Source organism: Leptonychotes weddellii, chromosome 4 (assembly GCF_054177405.1).
Source record: "Leptonychotes weddellii isolate Sample4059 chromosome 4, ASM5417740v2, whole genome shotgun sequence".
NCBI lineage: Eukaryota > Metazoa > Chordata > Mammalia > Carnivora > Phocidae > Leptonychotes > Leptonychotes weddellii.
The window spans coordinates 156620213-156648194 of NC_138372.1; the positions used below are offsets into that span (position 1 = coordinate 156620213).

At 42.5% G+C, this 27982-nt stretch overlaps 1 protein-coding gene across 1 annotated transcript in view; it reads left to right on the forward strand.

Moving 5' to 3' along the window:
* Positions 1-27982, forward strand: part of FER1L6 (fer-1 like family member 6) — a 144035-nt gene that overhangs the window by 49365 nt on the left and 66688 nt on the right. The window contains exons 10-18 of the mRNA XM_081816510.1: positions 850-1042; positions 2565-2917; positions 8100-8208; positions 8956-9136; positions 13623-13743; positions 16189-16289; positions 19641-19731; positions 23528-23647; positions 25130-25282. Of these exons, the coding sequence (XP_081672636.1) occupies positions 850-1042; positions 2565-2917; positions 8100-8208; positions 8956-9136; positions 13623-13743; positions 16189-16289; positions 19641-19731; positions 23528-23647; positions 25130-25282 (1422 nt within the window). The remainder of the gene's footprint in view (positions 1-849; positions 1043-2564; positions 2918-8099; positions 8209-8955; positions 9137-13622; positions 13744-16188; positions 16290-19640; positions 19732-23527; positions 23648-25129; positions 25283-27982) is intronic.

A 27982-nucleotide genomic window follows, 5' to 3' on the forward strand; every position in this document is an offset into this window, starting at 1 on the left:
CAGAGTAGGATGTTAATACAGTATTCCTCCCTTATCTGTGGTTTTGCTTGCCGTGGTTTCAGTTACTCATGGTCTTCATGGCCTGAAATTATTAAATGGGAAATTCCAGAAAGAAATAATCGATGAGTTCTAAATTGCACGCCGTTCCAAATAGCGGGATAAAATCTCGCGCTATCCTGCTCCATCCTACCCAGATGTGAATCATCCCTTTATCCAGCAAGTCAGCCCTGCCTACAGTTAGTCACTCAGCCACCTCAGTTATTGGGTACACTGTGGCACTATGGCAGTGCTTATGTTCAAATCACCCTTATTTTACTTAATAATGTCCCCTAGATGTAGGAGGAGTGGTCCTGGCAATTCAGATACACCAAAGAGAAGCTGTAAGTGCTTCCTTTAAGTGAAAAGGTGATAGTTCTCACTAAGAAAGGGAAAGAAATTGTACGCTGAGGTTGCTAAGATCTATGATAATGTTTATTACAATATATTGTTTTAATTGTTCTGTTTTATTATTAGTTATTTTTGGTAATCTCTTACTGTGCCTTATTTATAAATTACACTTTATCATAGGTATGTATGTATAGGAAAAAAACTTAGTATATATAAGGTTCAGCATTATCTATGGGTTCAGGCATCCACTAGTGTCTTGGGATGCGTTCCCTGTGGATAAGGGGGGGCCACTGTAATGTTCCTGGGTGCAACGGATTTCCACGGGTGTTGGGTGGAAGCAGGTTCATTATTTCTGGCAACTTACTTTATATTTCCTGCTGGTTTGAAGAGTTTTCTTTAGTCAGTTCAGGGGGCCTCTTTCCTTTCTTTTGACGGCTTACATCTTGCTGGCTTTGTTTTTAGGGGCGAACCACAGTGCAGAAGAACTGTGCCAATCCTGTGTGGCACGAACAGGTGGTCTTCAAGGAAATGTTCCCTCCTTTGTGTCGGAGGGTGAAAATCCAGGTGTGGGACGAAGGCAGTGTGAATGATGTAGTGCTGGCCACCCATTTCATCGACCTGAAGAAAATCTCCAACGAACAGGATGGAGATAACGGTAAATCTTCATCTGTCTCACTTGGGAATGGGGTCACAAAATGACTGATTCGAAGCCCTCATTTTCATAATGAGAGGATTGGAGCAGGCAGTGTGTTAGGCATTTCCATGCTCTGTGTGGTTTCTGGTTTGGGTTGATTCAGGGCAATAGGTGGAGCCTGGCTGTGGGATCCAGGAGGCTTGATCGTGGTCCCAGGTCTTCCATGAACATTGCTGTGTGTCCTTGAGGTAGTCATTCCCCCTCTCTGGGCCTTGGGTTTCTTAAATGAAAAATGAAGAGTTTAGATTAGATCAGACATTGATAGGCTATGGTCCATGGGCTACATCCAGCTGGCCAAATACGTTTGTATGGTTTATAAGCTAAGAATGATTTTTACATGTTTAAATAGCCCAGAAGATACTGTGCCCCCAGCTCACTGTTAGGAGCACATGGTCCTGAGTGTTGCAGGAAGGTGCTATGACTGCACACTCAGAGAGCCAGAGAGGGAATGAGGAGGCGCAGCTAATCCACCAGTCAGGGGAAAGAGCTTTTACTCTTTCTTTATTTGCAAATCCTAAATTAGCAGGTGATAACTTTCTAAATATCCCAACAAACTCTCCCTCCTTAAAATCCCAAGGCAATCTTTCTCTGCACTACAAATTGGTGTTAATTGATGAATATATTTATGCATATATATATGTGTGTGTACATATAACGTATATACCAAAGGCTTCACTTAAGCAGAGGACAAGATTTACATATTTTTATACCTCTCACAGCGTGACACCACAGAAAGACCTCGATAAACACCTACTGTTTAAGTCTTCCTATCGTGGAAGGGTTTGCCACAGGATTGCTTTACGCAGAATGCGCACCACCCTCAGAATATCTCAACTTGGTGTAAACATGTTTTACCCCAAATTTTCAGGAACATCTTGATGGTGTTCAAAGAAATGTATAAAATAGTTTTAAAAATTAGACATCAGGGGCCACAAAATCTTTTTATCCCCTTTACCACAGTATCTCTGCTCCTTAAAATCGACCCTCCTTTGGGACAGAATCTCTCTCTTTCTGCCTGACCCCTCTCCATGCCTCTTCAGCCTGTTATTTGTTCTTGCTGCATAAGGCAAATCTTCTGCTTAGCACTTATAATGTAAATATTTACTTGTTTAATGTTCGTTTCTGCTTCATTCTCCACTGGGCTCTGTGTTTAGTATCTAGCGTGGTGCCCGGCACATGTCAGGACTCAATAAACATGAGTTGAATGAGTGAACAGACAAAGGATGCACGTAGCACTGGTAGTAACATTACAGCTGTGAAGAAGTGTACACGTGTGCATGCAAGGAGGACCAGAAAGAAAGAAATACAGCAAATATATCAAAGTGGCAATGGTGGCTCTTTGGGGGATGGGATATTCTGTAAATATTTTCTCTTGTCTTTTCTGTATATTTTACATTTTAAATGAATGTGCACAATTTTTATAAAGCAAGAAATAATCAACTTGGAAACATTACCGGGCAACTAAAGCTTGGGGCTTTTGCAGGCTTTCTACCAACTTTCGGACCTGCCTGGATTAACCTGTACGGTTCACCCAGGAACCACAGCCTGATGGATGACTACCAGGAACTGAATGAAGGTTTTGGAGAAGGCGTGTCATTCAGGGGCAGAATCTTGGTGGAAATTGCTGTGGAGATCCTCTCGGGAGGGGCGCAGGAATCTAAATTTTCCAAGGCACTCAAGGAGCTCAAGTTGTCTTCAAAGGACAAGGACTCCAAATCTTCCAAAGGCTCCAGTAAAGACAAGGGTGACAAAACCAATGATGGAAAGTTCCAGCAGGTGTCAGACAAGACCAACTCAACAGAGGTAGAGGTGGAACCTTTAGATGTGCCCCCCCAGGTAGGTCTGAGCACTGCTCCACTGCCCCTGCGAGGCGAGCCCAGAGTGGAGGCAGCACCTGCCACCCCAGCTCCCACAGGCTCCCAAAGGCATGCACAGGTCTCACTCCCCCTGCTAAATGTGTTTTGGCCCAGCCTTGTATTCTGCGCTGATCCGCTGCCTCTTCCTGACACATTACAGCCATCTGCTCATGATAAATCCCTCCAGTGTTCCCCCAAAACATGGAATCCCATGAGAACCAAAGTGAAAGGGAAATAAAAGTGTTCTGGGAGAGCTGGTGAAAGCAGGTTGGTGGGGGGATGGACTGAGCTCTATCTGTGGGCTAATTTTGCTTAGCTTTGTTAGCCTAGCCTATGCTCTGGATGTGAGGTAATGTGGGATGAGGGATGAAGAGGAAGAAGAGTGAGTGACACGCTAGGATGAAAGAATTTGAGAAACCTATTCCCCTGGCTAAGACTGGGGGGAAATCACAATTCAAAGGAATGCCTATTATGCAACATAAAACACATTAGCATTTTTTCTGTATGATGGGAAAGAGATCTGGGTCTCCAAGATGCATACAAACTGTGAATATCCCCTAACTGTTTGTTAGTTTGTTTGTTTATTTGAGAGAGAGAGAGAGAGCAAGAGAGCAAGTGAGTGTAAGTGGGGGAGGGGCGGAGAGAGAGGGAGAGAGAATTCCAAGCAGGTTTCATGCTCAGTGCCCGATGTGGGACTTGATCTCATGACTCCGAGATCATGACCTGAGCCGAAATCAGGAGTTAGAAGCTCAACTGACTGAGCCACCCAAACATCCCCCCATCAACTGTTTAGATTAGCAAGACTGCTCTGTAGTTAAGCAAATGAAGGAACTTGTGTTTTGTTAGTAGCAGAGGTGAGTGGACTCCAGCTCTCAACTTGGATGATTCTGCCTCTGGGAGTATGTTTCTCAGGTCAACCAGACAATCATTTTGGGTGGGGAAGGAAGGTAATGGCTGGTCTGGGTCACCTTGGCTTTGGTAGAGCCACTTATTTTTACTGCTGGGACCTAATACATCTTAAGAATCAGTGTGGGGGAGAGGTTGGAGCCCAGGGTTGGAAATCGTGAGGGTTGGTTCTATTCATGGCTGGTTTTATTGGAAATCGTGAGGGTTGGCTCTGATAGTAACACCTCTCCATGTTTTAGTTTACTCATTAACAAAATGAGGTAGTAATAGTCTCTTTGTCATAGGCACCTCCTGGGGGTAAATGAGGGAATGCCTGTACGACGGTTGACAGTGTTCTTTACGTGTTTATGGTTGGCTGGCAGTACATTTACCATTGCTGTGACCGGTGTTTATGATTTGTTCAGAGCTCTCCACCCTGTTTTTTGGACCTATTTTGGATATTTTGTGGACCTCCCCAGCTCTCCCCTATGGACCTGTATATTGGGAAATATTCTCTGGAAATGTGTACTGTCAGTTTCTTGTGGTTAGAATTGACATTGCTTTGATGTGATTGTATTTATGTGTATTTTTTCAGAATATATGCCGACTTCGGAAATGACATTTTTTGGACTTTGCCAGAAACTGCGGGTACCTTAAGTAGCCACCTATGCTGATACCTGACTGTATCTGATTCTGCAGCAATCTTTCCTACTGTTGAGACTGGCCATTCTCTTCTAGATAGGAATTACCGAGTAGAAAGGGCCTAATAGAAGATTTTCTTAACCCATGTCAGTATCTTCAAGATATTTTGCTAAGGCCATCTAAAAAAAAATTTCTAGCAGAAAGCAAGTGTAGCTGGGAATTTACATAGAGTGTACATTTTCTACAAGGCCAATAGCCCATCTTGGCTCTTGGATAGAAGGTGGTAGGAGAGGGGAAATTCAGGTCTCATTCAAACCCTTATTTCTCCTTCTTTCTCTCTTCATCTTGGCTTCTTGTTTGTGGTCAGTTTCCTGCTGGGTTTATTAGTTATCTATTGCTATATAACTATTATCCCCAAGTTTAGCAACTTAAAACAACAAACATTTATTTTTTCTGTGGATGAGGAATTTGGGAATACCTGGCTTGGTGGTTCTGGCTCAGAATTTTTCATGAGGTTTCAATCAAGATGTTGGTAGGGGCTGCAGTCATCTGACAGCTTGACTGGAACTGTGGGATCCACTTCCAAGATGGCACACTCTCGTGGCTGTTGGCAGGACTTGGTTTCTCACCACATGGACCCTTCCATAGGCTTCTTAGTATCTTCATGGCAGTAGGCTTCCCCCTGAGTGGAGTGGGTGATCCAAGAGAGAACAAGGCAAAAATGTCAATGTCTTTTATGACCAAACCCATAGAAGTCACACACTGATATTTAGGCCACGTTCTACTTGTTAGAAATGAGTCACTAAGTCCAGTCCACACCGAAAGGGGGGAGGAATTAGGCTTCATCTTTTGAGTGGGGGGTTTCCAAGGATTTGTGGACATATTTTCTACCTTCCCCAGAGCCTCAACAGCCTCAGAGCTCACCCTTACCAACATGGTGATATTCCTTCTTGAAGCAGTTTCTTTTTTAGCTCTCCAGGGTCCTGAGCTCCTATCTCCCTTGCTGCAGCCATGCTCTCATTGCATACCTGGACAAATGAGATCCCATGATGTTGGCTTTTCCAGTTCACCCTCATCACCACCATCAAAGGTTATCTCCCTATGCCAAGCTTTCACAGAGCATAGCTAATCTAATAGATATGTTCATTTTCAAATTCTGTGAACATGTACTGACTAGTTTCTTTTTTTAGACATCATCCTCAATATTGGTAGGAATACAAAGAGAGTTTGACTCCATGGAAATTATGATATAGAAGGGGAGGTAAGACATACAAAATAAATGTACAGGAAGTAGAAGGTGATACATGCAATAAGGAGCTACAGATAAAGTGCTAATATTTCCTGGAGTAAGTGAAGTATGATAATTAAAATGTTGGGCTCTCAAGTAAGAGAGCTGGATTTCAGATGTGGCAGTGGTTATTGCCCAGCCTCTGGAGAAACATTGCCTCTGAATCTTTGGGCAAGTGATTTAAGCTCCTTATGCTTATTTCCAATAATAATCTCTACTTCATGGGCTCACAGTGAGGATTTAATGAATTAATACATACAAAGTACTAAGAATAGAGCCTGGCACATAGTAAGTGCTCAATAAATATTAGGCATGTTTAGTAATTTTGGACAGATATTTTAATCTTTCACAAGCTTCATTGTCTTCATCTTTAAACAGGTAGAATAAAAGCATCTTCCTCCTAGGGTGGTTATGAGAATTACATGAGATAATGTAGGTAAAATTCTTAATACTACATCTGACACATTATAAGAACTCAGTAAACATTGCCATCATCATTTCTCAAACTCAGGAAGTCAAAGTATGCTTCCAAAAGAATGGGCCATTTGAGTTAGACCTGAAGGATGGGAGGATTAAGAGATGAATTCTATCTGTTGAAATACTTGCCAAGACTACCATTCTTGTGGCATTTGTATGTGTAGGCTTTATACAAGATGCTCTGTGTAGATGATCTCATTATTCCCCCCTGTAGGCCCTATGACAATGTTTATTTCACAGACAGGGAAAGTGACACGCAGGGAGTGGATATGACTTGCCTAAAGTCAACCAGCTAGGAAGTAGCAGAGCTGGGATTTGAAGAAGGGCTGATCTGGTTAAGGAGTCCGTCATCCCTCTTCTAGGCTACATGGCCTATAGTCCCAACAGGTCTTCAGATACTTTTTAACCTCTTCCCCGAGAGTAAACTTGGCCCCAGAAAGGCAAGATAAGTGGCTCATTTACAGCTGGTGCATACAGTGGCAGCAGGTGGGAGGGGTGTGTGCTCTGTGACTAAGATCCAGCACTGGGCCCCCACCCTGTCCAACTTTTTCTGGTCAATAGAAACATTTCCTGCTGATGCCAACAGCAAGGAGGCTCCTGTGTAAAGGAAAGGTCACTTTTTTGAGACCTGTTGGCTCTCAGAGGGACAGGGTTCAGGGCTCTTGATTGAATGGGGCTCTTCAGCTCTAAAGCCATAACTGTTTATTTTCCTTAGATGAACCTTATTGCTTTTTCCATGTAATGCAATCAATCCAACTCTGAAACCAGGAAACACGGACTGTATGGCAACTCATTCAGCCTCTTCACTCAGAAATGTGATGCTGTGTTGGTGTCTCAGCTACATCTGCTCCCTGAACCATCAACCTGTTCCACATCAATAGGAGTCATCTACAAACAGTTATGGTTACCTCGGGATGGCTCCTGTCTTGTGACCTCTCAGGGTCCTGTGTTCCACAATGTAGGATTCCTTGAGAGGGAAGGCTTGGTGGAGCCCAAGCTTCAAATCTTGGCTGACTTTAACTTGCTGTGTGACCTGGGGAAGCCCCTTAGTCTCTCTGAGCTTTAGTTTATTCAGATAGGAGGAAGCTGGAGCAGATGAACTCCAAGGCCCTTTTCAGTATAAAAGCCGATGTGATCCTGAGACCCTCCGCATGCTTATAGCTTGTCCTGGATGCATTGGATTGGCTGATGCTCATGCAAGTGCCTAGCCTTCCTGTCTCTTTTATCCAGGCTTATGTTATTTCGGGGAGTAAGGTCTGTCTTTGAACAGCACCAAAGTGTTGGGTTAGCACATGGTAGAGCTCAAAGAGCACTGGTCTGTGGTCAGAATACTTGGGAAAGTTACTAAGCTCAACCTTAAGTTTAGTTTCCTCAACTTCTTCGCCTGTAAAATGGGAATGATCCAGATTTTGACCTCTTGAGGTTGTTGAGAAACAAACATAATGTATGTGATCTCCTATATAATCTATAAAACAATGCTCCAATGTAAGGGTTTGATTCTGTTACTGTCTGTTTTCTAAATGCCTGCTCACCTGAAGGTGATTCCAGACCTGTGTTTTACCAATAGCACTGTAGAAAGATACACATGCCAACCTTTGTCTTTAAAAAAAAAAAAAAGATTTTAATTGCAGGGCAGAAGCTCAGAAGGTTGAGATTATATCATTCTAGATAGATGGCTGAATTTGGATTTGTAATTTGTAGGTCCTGGTTCCTGCCTGCCTGCTTAGCAGAGAAATGATGTGCCCTTTCAGGCTGACACTGAAATTCAAATGCCTACAAATCACTCTGGACAAGTTAACATCACTAATTCAACTTCCTGGTAATAAAAAAAATAAAGCCAGACCTGTCTAAATTTTTTTTCTTTCTACAGATTATACCAGAAAAATATGAGAAATTTTTACTTTTTGGAGCATTTTTTGAAGCTACCATGATTGACCGGAAGATTGGAGATAAACCCATTAGCTTTGAAGTTTCTATCGGTAAGTGCAAACAAGCACAGTGCTTGGCACATGGCACTGGCTTTATGCTTGTTTCTTGAATGAATGAGTTAGTGTCTTACATAGAAATGATAGCATTCTGGCAGAGGTTTGCACCTCAGAAAGAAATGAATAATTCTTTGTTCACCCTAGTGTCAATATGTAAGGGATAGATTTATTTTCATACTTAAAAAAAGGATTAAGAGTATAGTTTGGATTCAGAAGGACTTGGATTACTAATCCTAGTTCTATTACTCCTAGGCTCACTTAATTTCTCTGGGTCTCAGTTTCTTCATCTATGAAATGGGAATAGCGATAACTCTTCATAAAGCTATTGCAAGAGTGTAATGAGTTAATGCTTGTGAAGTCCCGTGCATATTGTAGGTGCAGTTATTATAACTCCCAACGATCTTCCTGGGCTGATGTACAGCTGGGAAAATCTTTCCAAGGAAGAGCATTCCATTAGAGAAGGTCTTGATTCCCATCAGGAGGGTGCCCTTCCAAGGAGCAGAAGGAAGTGGAGATGGAATCCAGTTAATTTGTGACTTAAGTAGTTTTTACAAAAGAGAACATGAGATGGATGCAGATGATGACTCACCATCACTGTCAATCTTATTTCTTTGGTCTGACCATCACACTTCCCACCTTCATACTGAGATCTTATTTCTCTGTCCTGGGAGGATATGACCTTGGTAGCCTGATTCTGCTTGTTGACACCTGACCTCTCTCCCCTTGCTGCTGTCTCTATAGGTAATTTTGGGAATCTGCTTGATGGAGGGTCCCATCATGGGAGTAAGAAGTCAGCTGAATCAGCTGAAGAAGACAGCCTCCCACTCCTGCATGAAGGAGAAGGGGATGCAGCCCACAATGTTGCCATCCCTATGGTCTCCACCACTCACCCAGAGAAGCCACTCGTGACAGAAGGAAACAGGTAGGAGACACAGTAAGGGAGAACAGCCAGGGTTCTGACAATAGGAGTCTGACCTGTTTCTGGGACTGTTTGATTCAGTTCTTCCCTAAAACCAGAAACATCATTTTTTAATCTTAGTCATGGGAGCAAGGCACGAACAGGGGCAACATGGTCATTGCCACTCTACTGAATCTTTAGTGAAATGTTGACAACTCTCCAAATGTCACATCCAGGTAATTCATCTAAGGGCAGGACAATGATGACGGCTCTTGTTACCATATCTATAACTTCGAAGCATAACAAGGTGGGAAGGTCAGAATTTAACATTTCAATCCAAACCCTATTAATAGTACTACATTCATCTGAGTTCTGTGCTATTATGTAAATGGGATTATTGGATACATCATTTCTTATCTTGTTTTTGCCACAGTCAGACTAAAGAACTCAAAAACAAAAACAAAAACTGTCAGCCACCAGAAAAGACCATTTCTGAAAACATCTGGGGTACCTCCATGCATACTCATTGATCTTAAACCCACATAACCTTTCAACATGCAAAGAGAAGTAAAATTCTAGAATTTTGTTGTAAGAAAGTGGTGTCGAGCATCAACCACATGATTTACAAGAAGGGAAAGCCATATCCAGCAAGAGTCTTCTGAGTTCTGAGGCTTGTGCCCTGAGAAAAGCTTTATCCTCTCATTGGGTTCTCATAAGAGAACATAGTTTTCCCCCTTTGTATGTGAGGAGATTGGAACCACATTGCTGGTGCTCTTCACTTTCTCTGCTCTTCCCAATCTAGACACTCTCTGGGCACAGACCCATGGCTTACTGAGCACTGTCAGGATAACAAGGACTCCCAAAAGCATTTCCCCAGACAGCCCTCTTCCCTGAGCAGCAAATCCAAACACCCCCACTTGGGTGTCCCAAAGTTGTAGCGGGTTCATTGTCTCCATACACAACATTGTTCCTCTTCCTATCTTTCCCATCTCATGGACTAGTCCTACCATTCCCTGTGTCCTCTGAACCACAAATCAAAAAGCTGTCAGCTGCCCTCTGTTCCCTTCCTTCCCACATCCAGTCAGCAATGAAGTCTGGTCAATTCTGGTTCTCAAGAATTTCTCATATAGATGGTCATTTCTTTAATTCTGGCCATTGGCATCTTTGTCCTGGATTATTCTAGAAACTTCCTACCTGGCTCGGATCTTCAGGAAATTCACCAAACTATCTATCAGACCCAGTTACTCTGACATCATTCATTGGCTGCTTTTGGCTTTCAGGATTATTTTCAGAAGCCACACCTTGTTATTTCCATCCCTATCTACTTCTCTACCATCATCTCTAGTCCACAAACTCTGCCATTCCTCCAGCCACGCAGTGTCTCTGGTGGTTCTTCAAATGTGTCCTGCTATTTGCTGCTTCTGGGCCTTTGAGTATGCTCTGCCCTCTGCCAGGCAACAAGCCCCCTTGTCATAACTGCTGGTTCCCATTACCCTTCAAGGCTAAGCCCACATTCCCTTCCCTAAATCCCAAGTCTGATGTCTCCACCAAGCACCAATCATACTTCATTAAGATGTTTTTACTTGTTTGCCTCTCTATGAGACTGTGAGCACTCTGAGGACATGGACCATGTCTTATTCACCTGTGTATCTGCTCCGCTCTAAGCCTGGAATGTAGTAGATCCTCATAAATGTTTCTGAATGAGTTAAGGAATTACCATAACTGAGTTGCGCACAGGGTACTAAGGGGGCAGAGAGAGGAGGCGGATAACTTACTTTCCCTGGGGAGGAGGTGAGGAGTTGATAAAGGTCACAGAAAAGGCAACATCTTAAAGAATGGGAAGGGCCTTAAGCAGTGGAAAGAGAGTGTTTGGGACAAAGTATGAAGGAGTGAGTGAAAATAATCTGAGCTGTTTATCTGCTCATTTTTTAGTGTTTCCTATACTTTCTAAATCCTGTCCCTCCCATGGACCACCTACCTTGGCATGTTTTTTTGGCTCCCTGGCAGCCATAGTTGGTTGTCCAACCTCCTTTCCACATACCCAACAAGGAACCCAAACTTCCCAGTCCTTTGATGGCTTCTCTGTCTATTCTCAAAACTGAGTTGATCAATAAGTGGATCCTATGCCTGGATCTGCAACTCAGGGAGACTTTTCTGAGACTACTCAGAGGTACTGTGCATCCTTTCACGGGGACCAGGCAGTAAAAACCTCTCCACTTGTTGGACTAGCCCCATTGTTGACAATGGGTGAGAATGTCAGGAGGTCTAGTGTGGGAACAGTTTGGGAGGAAATGAGAAGTCTCAAAGCACCCTTGGATGGATCTCATATTAGTGCTGGCCAACTGGCTCAAGGAGACCCAAACGAATCATGCTATGTTTCTTGGACTTTCTGTCTCTCAGAAATATTCCTCAGTCACTGTATTGAGGCTCTGTCCACATAGTGGAAAACTGGGGTGGCAGCAGCTGAATTGGAAGATCCTATGTCTATAATAGACACACATGTGCACGCACACAGGCACAGACACATGGTCACTTGATTTGTGTGTTACCTTCATTAAAATACCTCCTTGCGTTTCTTCTGGGCTTTCCTGTTTTACAAAGCACATGCATTTACATACGATTTCTGTACTGGGCTGGAGTTCAGGAATGAGATCAGAGCACAGGACATCCCGTGGCAGTTCATCATTTCCTTCTCAGGACTCTAGGGCTACCCTTACCCAAAGTCACAAGGCTGGTCTTGTGTCAGGGCAGCCATTCCAACTGGCAGGCTTCTCTTCCCACTGGCAATATGGTGCCCTTGTGGTGTCCTCCCATCCGCCATGCTCCATCTGTACTGAGTTTGCCTGAGACCCACAGCATCGCAGTCCCAGGCCCAGTAAGACTAGGAGGACTCTGGGAATCCAAGAGACAAAGGCCCCAAACATCATTAGCCCAAAATAATCTGAACCATAGAAACCTTGGAACAAAGGACAATATTGGGTGAGAATGTATCTTATAGGATTCTTGGCGCAATAGTTTTAAAAGAAGTGAAAGAACAGTTTGATTTCTAACTTTTTTATTTATTTATTTTTTGTTCTCCTGTTACAATAACAATCTCAGGCTCTGCCAAGAATTTATTTGGCTTCTCTTCTAAATTGATGCCTGCTGATTTATTTTCTGCAGAACAGACTGTAGGACACCTTTGCTAATTTTATGGTATCCAGAAGAAATTTGGTTTGTAGATCTAAAAAGAACAGCCATCCATTCTTTCAGGACGAAGTTCTCTTCAGTTTTTTGGAATGGAAACAAAGCCTTCTCTCCCTCCGTGTCTCCTCTCTCAGCCTTTATAGGTGTGTGACTCCAAAGACTGCCCATGTTTATAGGGCCACATGTCTCACCCTGCCCATTCCAAGAACTTTGCCTTGCCCTTCCTTCCACATTTGTCTTCTCATAGTCCCAGCTGTTAGTGGGAAAATTACAGGGGCTTTGGGGAAAACTTAGTCAAGGATATAGCTGTCATTAGACAGGAACTTCAACTTTTTGCCACAATTCTCCCACCTTACCTGCCTCACCCCATCCCTTTCTTTCCTGGGGACCCAAACTGACAAGTTAGTTCCTTCTTTTGTGTCTTCAGTCTCACCCTGTTAACTGTCTTTTTCTCATCAGCATTTAAACATATCCAACCATCATCCTCAAAAATTTCCTTTGGCTCCACATCTCCCCTTCTAGCTATGTCGCACCCTCTTGTCCCTTCTTAACCAAGCAGGTTACCTGCATTATCAACACCAATGCCTGGCAGCAATAAATATTGGATGCATGGATAGATGGATGGATGGACGGACGGATGGATGGATGGACAGATGCATGGATGGACAGATGGATGGATGGATGGATAGATGCATGGATGGACAGATGAATGAACGGATGGATGGATGGATGGATGCATGCATGCATGCATGCATGCATGGATGGGTGGTTGGATGGATGGGTGGATGGACGAGTGGATGGATGCATGGATGCCTAGATGGATGGATGGATGCATGGATGGTGACATGGTTGCTGCAGTTTAGATTGAGGCACATGCTTCATCCTCATTAATAATATATTACGCTCTTACAGTTCTCTAGCAATTTCATTCACATCTGTTATCTTGGTTGATTTTCACATAGTGCGTAACTTATAGACATTAAAGGGAACATGTTAGTTTTTCTCCCTTCTTTCCTTTCTCAACTGGAAAGGGAAGTTCCTCCTTGCAGAAGGCTTGCCTGATAAACCCCGCCCCCTGGTGCTCAGCTCTAGGCTTTGCCCTGGGTCTGATGGCTGTAGCTGTTAGTACCTCTCCATTGTCTCCACATATCTCTTCACTGTTTATTGTTCATGGGTCCCCGATCAGAATAGAGTTAATTGTTGGATTGTTTTGTCACCACTCCTCCCCACCCCACTCAGAATGTATAAAACATGAATATGTGGCTGGAATTGCCTGAATAATACCGATTGCCAACTAACATCCAGACCTAACTTGTTTTCACAGGAATTACAACTATTTGCCTTTTGAGGCCAAGAAGCCCTGTGTCTATTTCATCAGTTCTTGGGAAGACCAGACATTTAGGCTGCACTTGTCCAACATGCTGGAGAAAATGGCGGACCTGCTGGTAGGTGACACTCACAGGTGATGGATTTGAACATTGGGCAGCTGGAGGCAAAAGGAATCTTTTTATTCATTCAGGAGAGGGTCTTGACCTCAATTTAAATACAAATAAATTGCAGCCGCTGCTTTGGAGGGCACATAGTTCCTACCATGTGGACCCAGGGGAATGAGAATACATTTTGACTTTAAATAGAACTACCTGGATTAGAATCCTCACTCTGCTTCTTAATGTTACAGGACCTAGGGATAGGCTGTTTTCCTAATCTCCAAAGGGCAGGAGATTGACAACCTTCTCACAAAATTGATAGATCCTGGCTTCAACTCATATAAAATTCTAAGTCCTTAACATGGTAGAGAATCCTACAAGATGAAGTCCTGCCACCTGTCCAGTCCTGCCTCTCACATGCTTTCTCCTTTGTTCCAAGCACACTGGACTTCTGGTTTTTTGAAGAAACAAAGCTTCTTTAATGCCTCATAGCCACCTCTGGGCTGTTCCCTCATCCTGAGCTACTTCTCCCCTCCACGCTTCTCCTGTGTCACGCATCAACTTCCACAGCTCAGTTTCAACTACTTCTCAGAGAAGCCTTCTGGCTTCTCCCCATTATCCTCTCTCGTAATACTCTGTGCTTTACCTTCAGAGCTTTCTGCATTTTACAATTGATTTGTGTGCTTATTTATTCAATAACCATTTCCCACTGTTCTGTGGCATCTGGCGTAAGACCTGGCCCCTGAAAGGGGCCAAGAGTTATTTGAGGGATTGAACATGTGGAAGTACTTATGACTGTGCCAATATGCAGTGACTGCTGGCTTGCTCCACCCAACCCTGGGGAGGAAGGCAGCCCTGGGATCTCTGCTTCTTTGGGCTCCTGAGCCTGCCCTTTGATGCCTGTGCCTGCTCTTTTTTTTTTTTTTTTTTTAAGATTTTCTTTATTTATTTGACAGAGAGAAAGACAGTGAGAGAGGGAACACAAGCAGGGGGAGTGGGAGAGGGAGAAGCAGGCTTTCCGCTGAGCAGAGAGCCCGATGCGGGGCTTGATCCCAGGACCCTGGGATCATGACCTGAGCCAAATGCAGACGCTTAACAACTGAGCCACCCAGGTGCCCCTGTGTCTGCTCTTATATTTCTCTTTACGCCCTCTACTTTCTGTCCCACCATGCCTCACCAGGTGACCCTCTCATTCCATGAAAACCTATGTTAGGGAAAGAACAAATTTCTCTCTCTCTCGTTTGCTTTATCATTCTGTCTCTAGTTGTGTGAAACAAAGTTTCCCCTCTGGCCTTGGGGATTCCAGGCATCATGGAGGTAGAGTCTGAAGGTGGTAGAGGATGCTTGGTCTGATGTCACAGTATGTGGAAGCCGTAGACTCGCTTTGTAAGGCTGGTGTTGCTTCTCCTTCAGGCCAAAGAGATAGTTTATTTCTAAAAGGCTTGACAAACAAGAATGTTTCCCTAGAGGCCATAGCTGCCTTTACCATTCATCTCTAATTCCTTTCTCAGTGCCAGGATCCCTGCCATGCTTGGCATATCACAGCTAACATGATTGAATATTTACTAAGCACTAAGCTGTGTTTGAAGAAGTCCACACCTCCCTATGGTGCTATAGGTGGGCACTTTTATTACCTGATTTTATAGGAAACTGGGCATAAGGGGGTTAGTTCACTTATAAGGATAGAGGCTGGATTTGAACAGAGGTAGTTTGACCCTATGCCTAAATTTTTAACCACTCCACAATTTGCCTGTTCTCACAGTGAAGGGGAAAGAGGGAAACATATGTCTCCAGACATCAAACTTTGATGTGTAGTAGAGAATGTAGTTTTTGTAAGTTCCAGCAAAGCAGTGATAACATGTATATTTTGAGTGCTGTATCCCTCCAAGCCACTGAATGGAATACTAGAATTTAGACCTAAAAAGAAAAGTATGATTATTAAATATACAAGCATATAGCCATTGTCATATGCAACCTGTCCTCCCCCATATAACACCTCACCCCCTGCCCAAACCCCTATAATCAGAAGAATTGATAACCCTTGAAATTTAGGATTATTCAGTATTACTGTATTCCCATATAACAAAATGACTTTAACATTGCTTTTGAAGTTTTAAAAAATTATATCTTATTTACTCTACTTTGTTAGGTATTTCTTGACGTTAGGTTTCCCCACAGCGTAGACTCTAAATAAATGGTTCCCCGTTCAGAAATGATTTGGGATAGAAATGATGAGTTTGAACAATGCAGGAGAAGATTTGTATTTAGACTGAGTCCAGTTAAGAAAAATGAGGTTCAAAGTTAGAATGCAGTAGCATTTCCCAGATCAGACACAAGAAAATGGAGGAAATCTTCCTTCATTTCTAAAACACAAAATCAGCAAAATATGATATCTGAGATATCAGTGTCTCCACTACAGTGTCTCCTTCCCCCCATCCCTCCACCTCTGTGGTTTGTTTCCAGGAAGAAAGTATAGAAGAAGTGAGAGAATTGATCAAGATTTCAGAGAAAGCATCAGAAGATAAAATAAAGACGGTGCTCAGTGACTTCATCAGTCAAAGCAGGTACTGGGAGAGACAGCTGGTATATGGGTTACTGAGCTATATGGAATCAGCTTTTAATTACCTTAGAAAATAGTTAATTTTCCATGAATTCAGATGGGCATTTTATAGTGTTCTATCCATCTTTATTTTGTTCAGTAAATGAGCTGGCACTTCTGGGCTCACTGTTGCTTCCTGACACTTAACTAAAGCATAAAGCAAAGGGGAAAAAAAGAAAGAGAAGAAAGGAAAGACTCACTGCAGAGACTTTTAAATGAAACAAGAAAAATGCTAGTAACATTAAGCCCAGCACACTTCTTTGCATTTGGTAGCTACTCAACAACTATTTAACAATTAGATGGATAAGTTATATCAAATACCATTTAATGGAATTTTTTATATAACACAATAAGCACCAACTAAGGACTCTGATTCCAGGTAGCAAAAAATATAGTGGAAGATTTAAAAATAGAGTATACTAGTTGCTTATTATGGAGTAACAAATGACTTCCCAATTTAGTGGCTTAACACAGTATTGATGATCTCAGTTTATGTGGGTCAGGAGTCCAGGTGTGGTTTAGTCAGGTCCTTTGCCAAGAGCCTCTCAGAGACTACGGTCAAGGCATTGACTGAGGCTGCAGTTACCTTGAGGCTCCCAGTCGGCAGGATTCACTGCCAAGACCACTCACGTGGTTATTTGTGGAACTCAGTTCTTCACGGGCTGTTGGATTGAGGACTTTCAGTTCCCTGCTGGCTCTTGGTTGGAAGTCAGCCTCAATTCTTTACCATGTGGGCTACCTCTCACGACATGGCAGCTGACTTCATCAGAATGAGCAAGCTAGAAGAGTCAGAGAGAACATGCCAGAAGGTGGAAGCCATGGTCTTTTATAATCTAATCTTGGAAGTGATATTCCATCACTCTTTTTTTTTTTCCATTATGTTATGTTGGCCACCATACAGTACACCATTAGTTTTTGATGTAGTGTTCCATGATTCAGTGTTTGCATCACTCTTGACATACTCTACTATGAGCAAGTTACTAGGTCTACTGTACATTCAAAGGGAGGGAATTACCCAATGGCAAGAAGAGCAGGAGAAGGAGGTCACTGGGGGCCATTGTAGGGGCTGCCTATCACATAAGGAAGTAACCTGGACTAATGCTTGAAATTAATTAGTTCAAGACTTGAACAAAAATGAGAATTTGTCATAAAGGAAGCAATGATGAAGGGGCAGAGATTTATTTGATGTAAGGCAAAAATTAGACAGGGGTAGCTAAGTAGCTAAATTCTGGTGTTCTGCTTTGTAAGTTCTCTTTCCTAATCTCTCAATTACCCCACATTTTTGCTTTAAAAAAGGGAAGCAAACAAATAAATATATATATTTATTTCTATCTTTCTTTCTCATTTCTCATTATAGAAGCAGTATGTGTCAGTGCCACTCTTGCTGAGAGCTAAGTGCCACCTGCAATTCTCTTTAAGCATCTTTGAAAAGCTTCATGATCTCATATTTTTAGAAACTGTTTGTGGGCAAATTATAGCTCAGTAATTTTTTATATTAGGGGGTTACTTGGAGTGATAATCATTCCCCTTTCTCTTCAAGTTACAAGCAACTGAACACATATTTATGAGGGTCAGATGGAGTTCAAATTGTTAGTTTTATATTTGGTAATCTTGCATTTGAGAAAGCACCTGAGGTCAAGGTGGGCTTCCTGTTTCCCCCCCACACACCCATTTGTGGTTAAGCAGCTGGACTTCCGGGTCTCCCCCGCCCCCCTGGAGAAGAGACAGGCCACTTGCCACGTTAAGGTGAGGAGGCCATCCACAGGCCACAGCAGGTTGGGTCTGAAAGATGAAGAATGAACAGAAACAGGTGCCATGGTAATTTACTCTGATTCTGATGAGGAAATTAATGGTTTCTCCTGCTGTGAGAAAGGGAGAGAGAACTCAGAAGTCAGAAGTGTCCATCATGTCCTCTTGAGCTGGTCCGTCCTGGGAGTGGAATGGAATTTCTTGTGGCTCTCAGAAAGGTAGACATGTAGCAACAAGATGCCTTCCTCAAAACAGAATCCTTTTTAAAAATTAAGAGAACATTTAACTTGACTAGCACGTCCACAGAGAATTTCTGGTGAGGTTTCTAATTGCGCTGACATAGGACCCCTCACTGAGAGGTGTGGCATCTTAGACTTCCCCTTTTGTTTCCTTGTTTCCTTTTGTTTCTCCTTGATTTTCTAAATCATAGTGTTACTGCTCATCTTACCAAAAAAAGTATAGAAATGTATAAAGAAAAAGTGTTCTCAATTCTCTCTCCAATCCCACTCTCCAGAGACAAGTGTGATTTGTCCTCCTAGATTTTTTTCCTGTGTGTTTGCAAACCCACACGTTCCTAAAAATACTATATTTTTTCACAAATGATGCACACTTTGTTTAGCACATTGTTTTTTTCACTCTACAACCTATTGCTCGCATATTTCTATAGTAGTATTACGATAGTCCTCAATATTTAACTGTATGATATATATCACATATTTCACTGGTCCCTGATATATTAGTTGTTTCTACTTATTTTCCTACTATAAACAATGTTATGATAAGCATTACTGTGTGAACATCTTGCACAATTTTTTAGTTGTTTTTGAAGAACAGAATTCTAGTTTAATTTTTGGATCAAATTATACGGACATTTCAATTTTGACAAGTGCTATCAAATTGTCTCTTAAACATTATAACAATTATTGGAGAAGAGTGACTACTTCCCCCACCATCCCGGAATATTATCCAATTTTTAGTAAGTGAAAATGGTATTGATTTTCATTTGCATTTGTTATCGCTAATGAGGACAATATCTTATTTCCCCAAGTTTTAAAGGCATTTTATTTCTTCTTCAATTGCATTTATAACCTCTACCATTTTATTGAGCACATTTTTAACATCATCCCTCAAAATGTTACTACTCAGTCTTTTGTATAGTTTTTAACATGTGAGGACATATCCCAGTATTGAGTCTAAAATATTTTTTACATACAACTTTTCAGGAAACTCTTGGTATGTGTTAAATGTGTAAGATGATGGAAAATGGCATCATTTTGTGTTTGTTATGACCTTGGATAGCAATCATAATGGATATATACATGAAAGAAAGTAGGAAAACAAGCATCTATTCCCCCAAACTAATGTGGGGTCTGGGCATCATTTCCAATCCTCATTTTGTCTCTTAGAAAAGTTAGTACACCACTGCTTAATTCTAAATGAGAAATCTTGGGTCTGTGGCTTCATCAACTTTCCCATTGTATTGCAGAAAGTATTTTTGCAAATCTCTGGAATTACATAAATGGATTTTCACTAAGTAGGTTTCAGAATTGTTATTCTTCTCTTATAGTGTTTTTATCTCTGAAGCAGAGAAGAAACCCAAGATGTTGAACCAAACCACCTTAGATAAGAAACGACTTACGCTCTGTTGGCAGGAGCTGGTATGTGAAAATCTATACTTTGAACAGAATTTAAACATGTGCTTTAAAAATAAACCTCACAGATGAGGCATAGGTCGTAGACCAGATGAGGATAAGGTTCTAAAGGTTATACATTTGCCTGATGTAGAAGCATGAGTGAGAAGTGCATAGGTTGGAAGGGAACTAGCATTTATTGACCGTTTATAAGAATGATTTAGAAGCCCACCAGTCCTACATCCTATTCTGATGGATTTCTCCCTTGCCTTGACATCTGTATTTTGTCAAAGGCTCTTTGACTTGACCTTTTGTCTCACAAATGGAGGAAACCCCTCCCACCCCCCCCAAAAAACCTGTTCTTCCCCTCTTCGGTTTCCTTCCATTAAGAATCATGTGAAGAGTTGTAAGCCTTCTTGACAACAGGGCAGGAGCGCTATGTCCGTAATGCTGCATGCCTCACAGATCCTCAGTCCCTGTCGCATGAGTGATGGCTGAGAAATGCCAGACCAAGTCAGACCCTGGATTATCTCACCTTGAAACTTCAGTTCCAGCAGTGGTACCAAGGGGCGTTTTGAACGAGGCCACGATAATCCTGTAAAGAAAAATTACTCAGTGTTTGACTGGTCAGGGACATTTATAAGATGTGAGGGGGTCCCAGAGAGATTAAATGATTTTTTAAAGGTCACAGCTAATTAATCGTAGTCTATACACTAAAACCCAAGTCTCTAAATTGGTTTACCTTTCTTTCCAGAATAATAAACAAAGGTTTGTGTACTCCTCCTCTGGACTCCAAGGGAGGCCAGATTTTCACTATATAGAAGATCTTCCTCCTACCTCATTTCTTCTTTAGCACCTGTGACTGCTCTTTCCTGTCTCTGCAACGTCCATCCTCTACACATACTGCCGACAGAGCTCTATTTTCTTCTTATCATCCAATAGTCCTTGGCCTGAACGAGTCCATGAGTTTGATATCTTGTAGTGGCCCACCTCTCCCTCCTCATCTCTGGACCTCTATTTCCACCTTCCTAGGGGACACATCACCTGCTTGTCTCAAAGCACCTCCAACTCAACCCATCCTATTAAACCCATCAGCTTCCAATCTAACCTTGTCCCACATTCTGTATTAGCACCACCAGCTACACTTGTTGCTCCAACCAGAAGCCTGGACTCAACTTTGAATCTTTATTCCTAACCCTCGACAATCAATTCGACTGTAGGCCCATTGATTCCTCCCCTTAAAGACTCTGGAACATGCTCCACCTCTTCATCTGCAGAATCGCTGTCTAAACTGACTTCCTTAGCCCAGTCTATTGCAGTAGGCTTTCTTCAACCCATCTTCCATACCACAACCAGAATGGTCTTTCTAAAACACAAACCTGATTAAATTGCCATTGCTTCAAAAATCGCTGACATCTGTCAGTCCTACATACCCTGCATCTGCAATTGGTTCCTTTGTCTGGACTATCCTTTTTCTTCTTCTTCTTCTTCTTCTTCTTCTTCTTCTTCTTCTTCTTTCTTCTTCCTTCTTTCTTTCTTCTTCCTTCTTTCTTTCTTCTTCTTCTTCCTCTTCCTCTTCCTCCTCCTCCTCTTCTTCTTTTTTAAGATTTTATTTATTTTATTTTATTTTTCAAACTCAATTAGCCAAGGTATAGTACATCATTAGTTTTTGATATAATGTTCAATGATTGATTAGTTGAGTATATCACCTAGTGCTCAACATATCACATGCCCTCTTTAATGCCCATCACCCAGTTACCCCATCCCCCCACCCACCTCCCTTTCTGCAACCCTCAGTTTGTTTCCCGGAGTCAAGAGTCTCATATGGTTTGTCTCCCTCTCTGATTTCTTCCCATTCAGTTTCCACCCCCAACCCCTAGTGTCCTCTGCACTATTCCTTATGTTCCACATGTGAGTGAAACCATATGACATCACCTGATGAATTCTGTTCATTGTTTAAAACTCAGCTCAAATGTCATATCATCTATAAAACCTAGCTCTGTCTCTCTCTGGCCCCCTGATATTTTGCACATATATTGCTTTCAGCACACCAAACTGTCAGAGTCTCAGGAAGAGGAAGCCTGTGTTTTCTTCCCCTGTCCTAGGCCTTGGCTCCTAGGATAGTGCCTGGTCCATAGCAGGTATTCAGTCCCCCCTGTCAGCACGAACATAAGGCTTTCTATGGCCCAGGCCCTGTGCTAGGTGCTGGGAACACAAAGCTATAAGGACTTGGTACCTGCCCCTGAGGAATTTATTGATTGACTGGCTTATTCATTCTAAAACATTTATTTATTTATTTTTTTAAAGATTTTATTTATTTATTTGACAGAGAGAGACATAGCGAGAGAGGGAACACAAGCAGGGGGAGTGGGAGAGGGAGAAGCAGGCTTCCCGCGGTGCAGGGAGCCCGATGTGGGGCTCGATCCCACGACCCTGGGATCACGACCTGAGCCGAAGGCAGACGCTTAACGACTGAGCCACCCAGGCGCCCCTCTCTCTTTTTTTAAAAAGAATTTATTTATTTGGCAGAGAGAGAGGGAGCAAGAGAGGGAACACAAGCAGGGGGAGCGGGAGAGGGAGAAGCAGGCTTCCCGCGGTGCAGGGAGCCCGATGTGGGGCTCGATCCCACGACCCTGGGATCACGACCTGAGCCGAAGGCAGACGCTTAACGACTGAGCCACCCAGGCGCCCCTCTACAAACATTTATTTAACACCTGCTATGTGCCAGGAACTCTGCCAGACACTGAGAATAAGTAAGAACAAAGCAAAAACAAGCCAGAGGAGGTCCCTGACCAGTGGAAGTTTATATTTTAGTGCAGTAGACAGAAGATAGAAAGGTAAACAACAAATAAGCAAAAATGATTATAGGTTATGATTATGAAGGAAACTTTGTAAGGCCACGGTGATCAGGAGAACGTGGGGGACATGAGGCAGTGGTGATGTTTAAGCTGAGGCTTCAGAAGAAATGAGCCATGCAGAGTCCAAGAAGGACGTTTGAGCAAGAGGAAAGCCCCCCCACACTGGTCTTGAGGATGGACCGAGCGTGGCGTATTTTGGACCCCCTTGAGGACCCGTGTGCCGGGGGCCCAGCGTATGAAGCAATACAAGATGAAACAGAGAAGAGGCCAGGCGCACTTAGGCAGTGTCTCAGAAATCACTGGAAAGTGTTTGGGGGTTTCCTGAGCACAAAAATGTGGCTGAAGGAATGAATTCAAATAAACAGTTTTGGATGTTCCAAACACTCAGGCTGAGCTCCCTGGCAGCATTTCTCAAATAATGCTGGTTTGGTCTGAAAGCATCCCCCAAGCCTCTCGGAGAGGTAGTGAGAGCAGTGACGAAGGACGTGGGTTCTGGACTCCACTGGGGCTCCGCTCCGGCTCGGCCTCTCTGTCCAGCATTACTCTCCCTCCTCGGCTATGGTACCCACCCTGTAAAGCTGCTGTGAGGAGCAATGAGGAGGACTAATTCCACAGCTAGAATGTTGCCTGGCACAGAGTAAGAACTCAATGCATTTTAGTTACTTTTGTATGAGAGGGCCTGGATTTGGGTCCTGGCTAATAGAGTTTTGGGACCTTGACAGACCTCTGACTTCTCTGGGCCTTGACTTCTCTTCTGTCAAACAAAGGTGAGATGACATTTGCTGCCTCCATACGCCTATGAAATTTTTATTAAATGGGCAGCATGCACACTGGCAGGCCCTGAACCAGCTTCATGAGTGGCTCAGTGTGGAACTTACAAGCACCTTCAGGATTCTCCAGCAACAGGATAGTACTTGTTGTCCAGATATCTAGAAAGATCTACACTGACTCTTGTCTTGTTTCAGGAAGCAATGGCCAGGGAGGCCAAGGGGATCATTCAGCAGCAGAAGAAAAAGTTATCTCTTGATGAAATGATCCATGAAGCAGAAAACTTTGTGGAAAAAATCCGCTTCCTTGTCGATGAGGTAATAACTCTAAAGGCAAACTTCCTTTGGGAGATTAGACCAATTGTATTCCTAGTGAGGTTTGAATGTTTGGTGAGGATGCAAGATGGAGACCAGTGCTTTCTTCCAAGCCCTGCTGAGCTGAGCAGGCACAATTAGTTTAGGGGTGAGAACAGAGATTTTTATATTAAGCCAAAAATGTACAGCTTCATTGATTTTTAAATGAAGCCTGGGTATTCAGCAGAAATAAAAAGCATGTTCCTTAATGGAATCAAGAAAAGTCAAAAGAAGTATGGGACCTTTGATAAGTTTTCAACTGTAAGAGGGTTTAAACTCATATCCAGCAAAAGTCAAAACAGCATCTCATTTTAAAGTTGAAATCTTTTGTGACTTCTAGAATGATCTAAAAAGCTCCTCATATTTGCTTTGGTCAGATACCAGGTTTTGTGAGTGAAGATTTCAAGGAGAGGTACAGACCTACTCCTTCTGTCAATCTCAAAAGTTGTATTTCTTGTTGCAAATCTATCATTCCCTGGGGACAAAATAAGCAGTGAGACAGGAAGTTAGGTTAGTAAATGCAGGAATTTTATTAAGCACCCAGAAGGTTTAAACCAAGCATCAGGACTTCAGGTCTGTGACTGACTGACCCTCTGGCTAGGAAAACCTCCTTACTGATACTTCTGTTTCCATATCAAGAGAGAGGGGATGCCCTCTTTGGGAACAAATGACACCAGAGGATTATAGGGTTGGAAAGACAGAACACCGAGCCCAAGAAAGCCAAAGCATAGTTTATGACAGTGTACCTCCCTTTTGATTTGGTAGCTACTTTGGCTCAGAAATGTGCATTTCAAACACTCACAACATAATGGGCCCCTTGGCAGGGAATTCTGCAATTCCTATCTCGATTAGCTCAATTTTAAAGTAAAATTTTATGTGCAATTTAGTCGAGTTTCTCCTGAAAAACCACCTAAAATGGAGCTAAAATACTTAGCAACCATATTTTAGGTCAAAAGTCCCTTGTAGAATTGTTTTTCCTTCCTTAAGAGCAAATAGAAAGACATTCAAAGACATTCATGGATTTTTGTTTTTGCTTTTTCATTTGAATATTCTGGAATGTTACCTGGCTTTTAGGGGGACCAATGATTGAGGATGAATTGTTATTACATGATTACAAAAAAGCAAAAACAAAGGGGAAGATGTTTTATTCCTTAGACGTAGATAAGTAGACCACCAGAGATGCCAAATCATGGGTCCAACTTGCATATCCTTAAAGCACAAGAGCACAGTTGGGCATATGGGGTTTACATGTACTTGTAAGTCAGGACATAGGTTTTCTCAAAGAAGCTACACTTAACTTGCTTGCTTGCATAGATGTTTAAGTGGCTAGATGGTTTAAGTCACAGAATTTGTTTTACAGAGGGGGACTGTTTCAGGATAGGAGAACTCTGCAAGGGTACCTGTTAAGCACCAACCCACCAAAGCCATTCCCCTCCATTCCCACAGCCACAGCACACCATCCCCGACGTCTTCATCTGGATGCTTAGCAACAACAGGAAAGTGGCATATGTCCGCATTGCCTCCAAAGACCTGCTCTATTCCCCCATCAGGGAGCAGATGGGCAAACACTGTGGGAAGATCAAAACTCATTTCCTCAAAGTAAGTCTGCACTATTTTTGACTCAACATAGGAAACCTCTGTTTTTCCCGAGTCTCTCAGCACTTCCAGCATGTGTCCATATCTCTGACTCTTCCCCAAAACTTTCAAAGATCTGAGGACAGACAGCTGAAACACCTAGCCCCCTCTTGATTCAAACTGTGATTTGAATCCTGAGGCTGAATATTTTCCAGTTTTCCAATTGCTATGTCAACAGACACATAATAAAGGTGTTTTTTTTTTTTTAATCTAGGGGGTGTACCTCAAGATTGCTTTAATTTTTATTTCTTTGGTTACTAGGAGAAAGAAACATTTTTCTATTAGTTTTCTCTCTACCTTTTCTCTTGTGTAATTTGTTCATGGCACTTTTTCATGTGAGTTCATCCATATTTTAAAAATAAATTACAAGAGAAAAGGTTTGTATTTCACAGAACTGGTAGCTTAGGATTCCCTGGTGGCCTTCAACTGTGAGATTTCATCTTGGGTCCATGGACCCTTCATGAGAACAGGTCACCTGATGCCTCCCCTAATGCCTCACGAGTGGACAATCATAGATACAATCTCCAGATGGATGCTGCTGCTGACTCTAAATCAAAATTTAAGCCTTTCTTGGAGACCCTGGGTATTTTACCTCTACTACAAATTTGTATCTCAGAAGTAGACTCAAGCAAATCTGGAGAAGGAGTGGTCCAGAAGCTCACCACTCACCAGTACCTGACAAGAAAGTGTAATTTGACTGATTAACTCTTCCCAACTCATTGTCGACTTTCCTGGCAATTGTAGTTCTGATTTCTTGCTGTAACATAATTATGTTCTACTGCCTCAGGGTGGGGGGCGGTGAGAAGCCGCATTAACCATGCCATATGAAGAATGGGTGAAGAGATAACAATGCTTAACTGAGAAGCCTTGACAGCATGATAGAGATTTTAAGTGTTTGTAGGGCTAACACATGGATGATGAGTGTGTATGTGTGTGTGTGTGTGTGTGTGTGTGTTTCCAGAGGATAGAACCAGGCTCCATGATAGCTATGACAGGGAAATAGCTCCCTATATGGAGGTCCATATTTGTTCTCTGTCCCCTTGATATAAATATGGCAGTGGGCAGCTAGATTAGATAGCCTCTAAGTGCCATCCAAATATTAGAGTCTACATTAGATGTGATCGCTAAATGTTGGACACAGAAGAGGCAGTAGGGGATATTGGTTTAATGCTTGGGCTTTGAAACGAGGTGAATCTGGGTGGGAATTTGTATTGGTTTATCAGGGCTGCTATAACAAAGGACCACCAAGTGGCTTAAACAACAGAAATGTATTATCTTATAATTCTGAGATTAAGGTATTGGCAGAGCCATTCTCTCTCGAAGGTGCTAGGGAAGCACCTGTTCTAGCTTCTGGTAGTTCCTTGGCTTGTGGGAGCATAACTCCAAACTCTACACTGTGTTCTCCCTAGGGTGTGTCTCTTCACATGAAGTCCTTTTTGTAAGAACCATACTCCAGTTTGACTTCATGTTAACTGTATCTGCCATGACCCTATTTCCAAACAAGGTCATATTCTAAGGTACTGGGGGTTAGGACTTCAATGTATGAATTTTAGGGGAACACAGTTTAACCTATTACAGAATTCTGGGACTAATATTTACAAGCTGTGTGACCTTGGGCAAGTTACTTAACATCTCTGTGTTTCCTATTCTTCCTCCATCAAATGGAGATGATGCTGAGGGTTAAGTGCGTAACTGCCCATAAAGCAAACAGAGTGGACATCATCCAGAGTAATCACTCAATAAATATTGGTATTCAAACAAATGGGCATCCAACATCTAGAGGCCATTTCTGGAATTGTGTGCCCCTTCATATCCGGTGAAGTGTCTGTGGCTCTGTCTGTTGTTTTCCACCATGTGTGTAATGTGATTCTTAAACTGATCCCTGTAAAGCTGTAACTGAAAAGAAAAAAAAGGAAAAAAATTCCCTCTAGCTATTTACCACAAATGTCAGGGTTTCTCTTCAGCTTTCTCCATCCAAGGAATTCTGGGGTCACGAGAAATATTTGTCTTAAAAATAGCAAATCATTTCAGAAGGCTCTGCACTAAAAATACTAGAAACTCAGTGTAAAGTTCCTCTCTGCTAAATATTTGGATGTATGCTGACTTTATTTAAAATTAGAACAAAGAACAGCTGTAACGTGAAGCCCGAGGACGGACATAACTGAGAATTCAGGACCTCTGCCCCTGGCCTTGGCTTATGTCTGTCTGTATTTTCCTTTTGCCATCAGGATTACTTTGGGTGATAGCTTTTTAAATTTTGTTGAATTCAATTGCACTGACTTGATGAAACATCTTGATAAGATGATTTAGCAAAACTGTTTTCAGTCCAGTTTTGATTGTTACCCTTGCTTTTCCTTCCCTCTCTCCACCTCTCTTTATGTCCCTTTCCCTTCACCGAAATGGTGAGTCTGAAAAAAGCAGGAGTGGCACCAGGGAGACAAAATGTTCACCCACCTACCACTCGCTCTGGTATCTTAGCTGAAAATTAAAAGTGCAGGAAGACAGAGCAGAGAATGCAAACCTCCCAAATCTCCAGGCTGGAGTTTCCTCAAAGTTTATGCTGTGAGACAGCTGGGCTTTCAGTGGCCCCGTGAGCTTCCATGTTCAAACCCATCTGGGAGGTTGCAGGTGCCCCCTCCCGCAGGGTCTCAAGGTGCCCATTAG